Source organism: Sparus aurata, chromosome 21 (genome assembly GCF_900880675.1).
Source record: "Sparus aurata chromosome 21, fSpaAur1.1, whole genome shotgun sequence".
In the NCBI taxonomy this organism is placed as follows: domain Eukaryota; kingdom Metazoa; phylum Chordata; class Actinopteri; order Spariformes; family Sparidae; genus Sparus; species Sparus aurata.
In genome coordinates this window covers 31369410-31377902 of record NC_044207.1, presented here as the reverse complement: position 1 = coordinate 31377902, position 8493 = coordinate 31369410, and the positions used below count along the sequence as shown (strand labels likewise).

The following is an 8493-nucleotide window of genomic DNA, read 5'->3' as shown; positions in this document are numbered from 1 at the left end:
ACTTTCTTTCTATTTTAGGTTTTCTTTTCAAATCTGATGAGCCTAGTGAAATGATGGCAAGAGTGTTGCCATGGTTACATCGCCAAAATTCCGGTGAATGTTCACTCTGAGTAGTTTGATATTTAAATCATTTCATCATCAGTGAAAACACTCCAGACTGTATCATCACATCCAGCTGCAGTTTAACATTGTGTGACTCCCTCTAGTGGATGTTGTGGAGTATTGTGTTGTCTTTGCAACAAAGGTTTTTGTACAGAGTTTTGGTGTTTCCTGTCACTGTGGGCTGCAGAGCACAGTAGTACACAGCAGAGTCAGACAGCTGAAGCTTCTGGATCTTCAGAGGAACTGATCTTAAGGTGGGATTCAGTGTGGAAGAAAATCTCTCCTTATATCCGTCCTCTGTGTTCCCCGTACCAATCTTAAAGCGGCTCAGAATGAATTTGGGGCTGTTGTCTCCATCCTGTTTGTACCAGAAGAGATAATAATCTGTTGAACTGCTGTTATATTGACAGTCGAGTGTTACTGCCTCTCCTTCAGCAGCAGTCACATCTCCTTCTGGCTGCAGCACGTTGTCTTGTTGTGCTCTGCATTCTGTAAAACAGCAACAAACAGTATCAGTGTGCTGTTAAAGAATCATGTCAGTGTTGGATACATATCACAGAAACAGAGTTGTGTTCATACCGAGACACATAACAGCCAGCAGCACTGAGATGAACAGAGGCTGCATCATATGTGCAGTGTTGAGTAAGTGTGAGCTACAGCAAGTGTAAAGAAGGCTGTGATCTCTGTGTTCAGTCTTCATCAACACTCAGTTGGTGGATTAGAAGGAGGAGCCTGATCACAGTGACAGGGCTCATTCACAGCCCTGTGTTACTCCCTACTGACAACTTTACACTCTACACATGTTACTGCCACTCTGCTGTCAGAGTACAACTGGTCTTCTGTGTCCTCATCAGAGGACATATGTTCTGTTCAACAACTGCAGACTGCAGATTCACTTTGTTCCCTGACAAATAAAAGATAACTGTTGTGAAGTTGCTACGGCCCTTTAATATTTATCATCAGACAGATTACAAGCAGACTGAGGATGAATATTTGAACAACATTTGACTTTTTATGTTCTTTTCAGAAGGTTTTTCCTTCAACATAAATTGACAGTTTCATATATTTTGGTGATCTGCAGCCATGAGAGGTCAAATGCAAATATGCTGAATATTTACTGTTGATTTTGATGCAAATGTTGATTAACAAATAAGTCAGAGTTTTATTAGTAGCAGCTGATTGTGTCCTGATGAACCACAGGCTACAAAGAGGATTTATTGAGTGAGTCAGTGTCATTGTCTTTGTTTTCATGGTGTGTTGAGTTTGAAGCTTCATCCAGTTGGTTTGTCATTGATGTGGATTTGCTGCTCATGTGAATCCTCCCACAGTGTTTCATTAGCAGCTGTAACCACAGTGACTGTGATAAAACAGGAATTAGCAGAATCCATCTGATATGAAGCTGTGGTTTGAATACCACTTCCCTCCTCTTTGAAGAGTAGTCAGATATCTGTGTTCAGGTTTTTGTACAGCCTCTTCTACACTTTGTATCACTGTGTTTCTAGAGCACAGTAGTAGAGAGCTGTGTCTGCCAGGGTTAGCTCTCTGATGGTCAGTGTAGCTGATGTTGGTGTTGTTTGAGACTGATATCGAGTATCAGGAATATATTCATCTGTATTCCTCTTTGCTCCTTTCCAGAGAATAAACTGAGGAGCCTGAAGGTCAGAATGATGTCTGTACCAGTAAAGGGCAACACTGTCAACACTTGTCTGATATTGACATGTGAGGTTGACAGATTGTCCTTCTGTTCCACTGACTTCATCTTTTTCAGGAGAGATGCTGTCTCCAGCTATTAGTCCTGGAAAAAGTGTAGAAAATGAAGCCATTAGACTAACATTGTTCATGAGGCTGAGAGGAGAAGACAGTGGAAAATATCAAGTGTACAGTGTTACTCTGTGCTCCTTCACAGTCACATACAAACAATATCATTCAATGAACATCCATTTTGTCAATCTGATGAAAACATGAGGAGCATTGACTCTGTCAGAGCAAAGACATGAGAAAAGTGATGAAATCCAGGTTGTGTATATGTGGTTAATGCAGCAGGTTCAACAACACTTAAATTCCTGTTGTGTTCCAAAACTCACCTGTAAAGTGACAGAAGAGTAAAAAGAAGTAAAGCAACATGTCTTTGGATTATTAAAGCCAGACAGACAGCAGATGAGCAGTGTTCTTCCACTGCAGCACAATGAGGAAGGAATGATGTCATTGGTTGAGTTGAGGCTAAATGGGCGGGGCCAATCAGCTCTTCACATTATTTTTTCACTTCAACTCAACCAATCCATTTCTGTCTGTTGTCACAGCAGCTCTGTGTGGAATCTTTATTGGTTGATGTTTTGTTGTATTTGTCATCAGTCCAGTGACACTGGCTCAGACTGTAATGGGTTCATGGTGTGTGACTCCCTCTAGTGGATGTTGTGGAGTATTGTGTTGTCTTTGCTCCAAAGGTTTTTGTACAGAGTTTTGGTGTTTCCTGTCACTGTGGGCTGCACAGCACAGTAGTACACAGCAGAGTCTGTCACTGCAGCAGAGATGATGTTCAGATCCACACGTTTGTCTGCTTTGTTGATGTCAGCTGAGAACTCAGAGTCAGTTTGATGAATGATTCCTCCCTCTGTGATGTAGAGCAGGAACTCTGGTCTGGATCTCTGGTATTGTCTGTACCACTGGATATTGTTGATAGCACCCTCATATTTACAGGTCAGGCTGATGTTTCTTCCCTCTTCAACACGTTCTTCACTTCTCTCTGGCTTTACGCTGTTCATAGAACCCAGCGCTGCAAAATGAGTGTTATTCATGTTAGTCGTCTGTAACATTCTGACATCAAGAGACTCAACAGACCTTCTTTAATAAACCAAATGTTCTTTTCTATCGTGGATATTGTTACCGTCCACAAATACAGCTGCAGTTATTGAAGGAGACCAAATATGTGGTTCAGACAGCAGGTTAATGAGACTTTGATCTCTGTTCCAACACTTACCTATAAAGTGAGAGAAAAGTATAAAGAGGTAGAGCGACATGTCTTTAGAGTTGTTCAAGTCAAACAGACAGCAGATGTCAGCTCTTCTCCTCAACATCAAGCTGATTGTGCTTTTAGTTCCTCAAACACTTCTGCTCCACTGACAGAAATCATCTCATTGGTTCAGTTGAAGGTCAGTGGGTGGAGCCAAAGAAAAACCTTTTTAGAGAATATCTGCCTCCTCAAGTTCAGTTGAGCCAGTGAGGTGATTTGGGAATCCAGTTGTTCAGAGAAATGTTGACTGAATGTCCAGTTTCAGTCCTTCACAGCTCTGTGAGACCGAGGCAGGTGACAGGAGAAGGAAGCTTTGATCACCTCAACATTTAGTCTTTACTCTGGAAACATGGAGGCTGTTTAATAGATCCTTTAAACACAGTGAAGAAATACTAATATTAATATTTTATTTTAGCAATGATCAGTTTAAAGCTCCGGACATACTGAAGGTGGAGAATGAGCTTCCATGCTTTGCTTCTCTTGTTTCACAGCAGTGTGTCAGAGTGGGTGGGCAGATAAAGCTGTATTGTGCATCACTGTCGGTAACATGACAAAAGGTGGAATTGATCTAAACCTGTTTCATTAGCAGTCCTACAGCTGTGTAATATTTAAGGACTTAGTAAAGCATGAGAGGAACTGACAAAAGTTCAACGATCTCTCTCTTTCTTTTTTCGGTTGATCATTATTTTGTGGTCATCACATTTGTTTGCAAATATTATTGCATGTTTTTTTATCAATATGTTGTTTTACGTAATATTTCAATTCCAGGCTGAATACCATTAATTTCTCAGATTCTAAGTAAGAACCTTGACATCTGGATTTTAGTGGACGTTTCAATATTCATCAGTTATAAAAGACGATGCTGGAGGACGATTCTCAGCTTTTAGCTCAGTTCTCAGAGGATTTGTTGTTTGACAGAGTTTAAAGTAAAGACGTTGTTGACGCAGTAACCGTCCAGCAGAACTTGATTTCCATCAGTTCAAATTTGTTGATACCAAAAAAAATCCCCAAGTAGTCATTTCTGACTGATTATTAATCAGTCACAGCTCTCAGATATTATATCTATTCAGAATAAAACAGGATAGATGTTCATTGTCATGTTTCAGAAACAATGAAACACAGTCAGCAGCTCTTCTTTGCTGCGTAGCAGCTTTATTTGTTGTTCAAACACAGTTAGCATCTATGTTGAATGCATTCTGACTCCTCAACAGATTTTACACTTTGATTTTACAGATTTGATTTTAAAACATTTTCTTTCAATCTTAAGTTTCTTTTAAAATCTGATGAACCCAGTAAGAGTGGAAATGATGGCAAGAGTGTTGCCATGGTTACATCGCCCAAATTCCGGTGAATGTTCAGTGTGAGTAGTTTGATTTTTAAATCATTTCATCATCATTGAAAACACTCCAGACTGTATCATCACATCCTGCTGCAGTTTAACAGTGTGTGACTCCCTCTAGTGGATGTTGTGGAGTATTGTGTTGTCTTTGCTCCAAAGGTTTTTGTACAGAGTTTTGGTGTTTCCTGTCACTGTGGGCCTCACAGCACAGTAGTACACAGCAGAGTCTGTCACTGCAGCAGAGGAGATCTGCAGATGCATTCTGGTTTTATCATCACTCACTTTTACAGACAGTCTGTTGTTTTTTTCATTTTGTGTTCCCAAGTGAAAGATGAGTAACTCTGGTGGTTTTCCTGGATATTGTCGATACCAGTAGAAATAATCACTAGCAGTAGCTTGTTTGGAGTATGTGTAGGACAGAGTAACAGTGCTGTCTTCTGAACTGGACTCTTCATTCTTGACTGGACTGAGTTCTTCACAGCTGACACCTAAAGGAAGAGAAATCTGTTTGATGTGGTGCTTAAAAAAACTAAAAAGGAACAAAGTGCCTTCAGAAAAGATTGGAGTTTCACTTGACAGAAAGAAAGCATAATGTAACCTACCTGTTATAATAGAGAGAAACATCAGAGACAGCCCATAATAGTCCAGTGACAGCATGTTGAATAAAGGTAATGTTTCTGGTTTGTGTATTGAACTCTGCTGAATATGGAAGTTCCTCTCTCTTCTATAGTTCAGTAACAGCTCAGCTCCTCCCTGAATCTCTCCGTCTCCTCTTAGATCTGTATTTTCACCTCTTCTTCTTCCTCCTGGTTAACAGACTGAAGGCAGCAGTTTGTAACAGCTGATTACTGGAATTAATTCCAGAAATGTAGCTCTGATTATTTCAATGATGGATCATCTTTCCAGGGTTTTTGAAAAGAAGACATACACATTGTATACTCCTAATGTAGAGACAAAAATGTTTCATCACTGTACAACTTAATCTTGTTACTGGCAACATGCAGAGATATATGTTGTATGTTGCCTCACATGGGGAACCATATATAGTGATTCATCTTGAGGTATCTGGATGGCAACAGATTCTGATCTTTGATTTTACTTAGTTTAAATTTAACGATGACTAATTGTTTCTCCTTGTGTGAGTGAAGGAATGTAGACATTGTGGAGCTTGCAGGTCCAGGGTTCTCGGAGTTGTTTTTCAGCTGTGGGTGTGTTAAAGGTTAGCAAACGGCAAGGCCACCATAAAGCACTAAACTGACTTTGGCTCTCACGTGAAACGGTGATAGATGGCTAAACGTTTATCTCCCTGTAGAAGGACAGAGAGACCATTTTGAGGAGAAGACCTAAGGTTTACCGCAATTTGTAACCATTCATAGTGTTTTTCAGCAGAGAAATATAGTTGCCAAACCGATGACAAAGACGTTGAACAGAACATTCTTTAGACCACAGCTGATGAATCGTCTGCTGAAATTCAAGTCCTTTAACCAGTCTTTTAAAACTGACATGGCCCATACCGTGCTCTTTTTTTGTGTTTAGTTCGTGTGTCGATCCTCTTCTATTTTATCAATGTCTCTGTCATCAAAAACGTTTTGATTCAGAGGCAAAAAGGCCACTTTCCTTGACGACGGTCAAATGTGCTTAGCAGCGGTTTATTATACGAAAATAATTGATAGCCGAATGTTGGGAAGGCCCATTCAAATGAATGGATCATTCTGCAGCATTAATCCTCTGATTTCATTTGACGCAGCGGCGCGTTAAAATCACGTGACCAATTTAAGATAACGTAGCAGCGAGACGGAGCCTCTGTCAGTCTCAGTTCCAACTCTGTGTTGGAGCAGACTTCAAACTAAATACCAGTTTTTAAATCGGGTAAATAGGCCAAGTAAAACCAGATTTATGATATATTATGTGAGGCAAGCTTTTTCGCTAACGTTGCCATCACGTTTGCAGTGCGTTCGGTGAAGGACGAGACGGTAAAAACGGTCTTCTCTCACGAAAGTCTCCGCAACCCGGATGTGTTTGCAAGCAAAAAAACACGTTCCTATTGGTGGAAAAAGGCACCACACCAGCCAATCACAAAATTATAAGGCAAACCACATGATTTGGTTGCTGAGAAACGGGGGGAAGATGTGTTTTGGGAGTTGAGAGATTTGTGACATTTGGCGTTTTTGGAGTGTATAGTTAGTGTGTTATATAGTGTTTAGTGTAGTGTGTTTAGTGTGTAGTGGAGTCGTTTTTTGTTTAATGAGTCAAAACAATGAGGAGACTGCTGAATGTGAAGCAGGCAGCGCAGCTCTTCATTCAGCTGGAGGAGCTGATGCAGAGCTGAGCCTGAGGCATTGCCTGCATTTAAATGTAAATAGTTACACATAACTTTGTGAATTTCAAAAACTTATGTGCAAATTTTGTAAACAACAATTTGTATTTGTATTATAAGTAATAAAAGTGGTTTGTTAGTTAGTTTTTAAGGTGAAATATTGTGGAAAAATCAAAAAGAGTCAAAAATGATACCCCAGAGGATTAAGAGGAGCGGAGTAATAAACTATGAGAATATTACAAAGACAATACATTTTAGTTTTCCCTCTAAACTCTGGTCAATGATCACATTTTATATTTTCTGTGAAAACAAATGTTAATTAACAAACACCCAACCAGGATTTGGTGACATAATATTGACATCTAAAATGTTCACTCTTAGATGATTTTTGCTTCGAGTGATCTGAGTAACGTATTCCCTTTTTTGTATTTTTGAAAGGATTGTGATATTGTTCATTCATCGTTTGATTCAGTCTAATGTTGTTTCACACACATCAAACCAGGATTTAAACCAGTTTAGCAGTGTGTGACTCCCTCTAGTGGATGTTGTGGAGTATTGTGTTGTCTTTGCTCCAAAGGTTTTTGTACAGAGTTTTGGTGTTTCCTGTCACTGTGGGCTGCAGAGCACAGTAGTACACAGCAGAGTCTGTTACTGCAGCAGAGGAGATCTGCAGATGCAGTTTGGTTTTGTCATCACTCACTTTGAAGGACAGTCGAGAGACTGGTTCAGATATGGATGATCCTGTTCCATAGTGAGAAATGAGGAACTCTGGTGGTTTTCCTGGATATTGTCGATACCAGTAAAACTGATCACTACCAGTAGCTTGTTTTGAGTATGTGTAGGACAGAGTAACAGTGCTGTCTTCTAAACTGGACTCTTCATTCTTGACTGGACTGAGTTCTTCACAGCTGACACCTAAAGGAAGAGAAGCCTTTGTTATATTTTGGAGGAAAAAAACTCAAAAGAAATGAAGTGCCTTCAGAAAACATCAGAATTTAAGTTGACAGAATAAAAGCATAATGCAACTTACCTGTTATTATAGTGAGAAACATCAGAGGCAGCCCATAATAGTCCAGTGACAGCATGTTGAATAAAGGTAATGTTTCTGGTTTGTGTATTGAACTCTGCTGAATATGGAAGTTCCTCTCTCTTCTATAGTTCAGTAACAGCTCAGCTCCTCCCTGAATCTCTCCGTCTCCTCTTAGATCTGTATTTTCACCTCTTCTTCTTCCTCCTGGTTAACAGACTGAAGGCAGCAGTTTGTAACAGCTGGAGCTGGAAAGTTTTCTTTGTTGTAGTTTTTTTGTGTTTGATTCCTTCATTACCGGAATGAATTACAGAAATGTAGCTGTGATGGTTTCAAGGATGGATCATCTTTTCAGGGTTTGCAAAGAAAAGAGGGACTTACTCTATGTTCTTAAAGTAGAGACAACATTATTTAATCACTGTACATCTTAATCTTGTCATTGGTCACATTCCGAGATATATATTATACACTGCCTCTCACGGGGTACCATGTATAGTGCTTCATGCAACATCAACAGAGGGTTTGAGGATAAATTTGGCTGTCAATAATAATTTATGATCATGTGAGATGGTAACTAATTATGATGTGTGAAACAAACTTCATGTTATTTTAAATTCCTTCCTGTCGACTTGACCCAATTGAAAATTATGGACAAAGATGTTCATGTCATATTTTTACCACATATTTTTTATTTATAA

At 39.6% G+C, this 8493-nt stretch overlaps 1 gene segment (V, D, J or C); it reads right to left on the bottom strand.

The window, feature by feature from the left end:
• Window positions 1-286: 286 nt before the first annotated feature.
• On the bottom strand, window positions 287-838 carry LOC115572735 (T cell receptor alpha variable 38-2/delta variable 8-like; the record flags this gene model as incomplete). The annotated part of the segment is given in 2 exon segments: window positions 287-591; window positions 682-838. Coding segments are annotated over 2 exon segments (426 nt in total), but the record flags the coding sequence as incomplete, so codon positions are not given.
• Window positions 839-8493: the final 7655 nt, after the last annotated feature.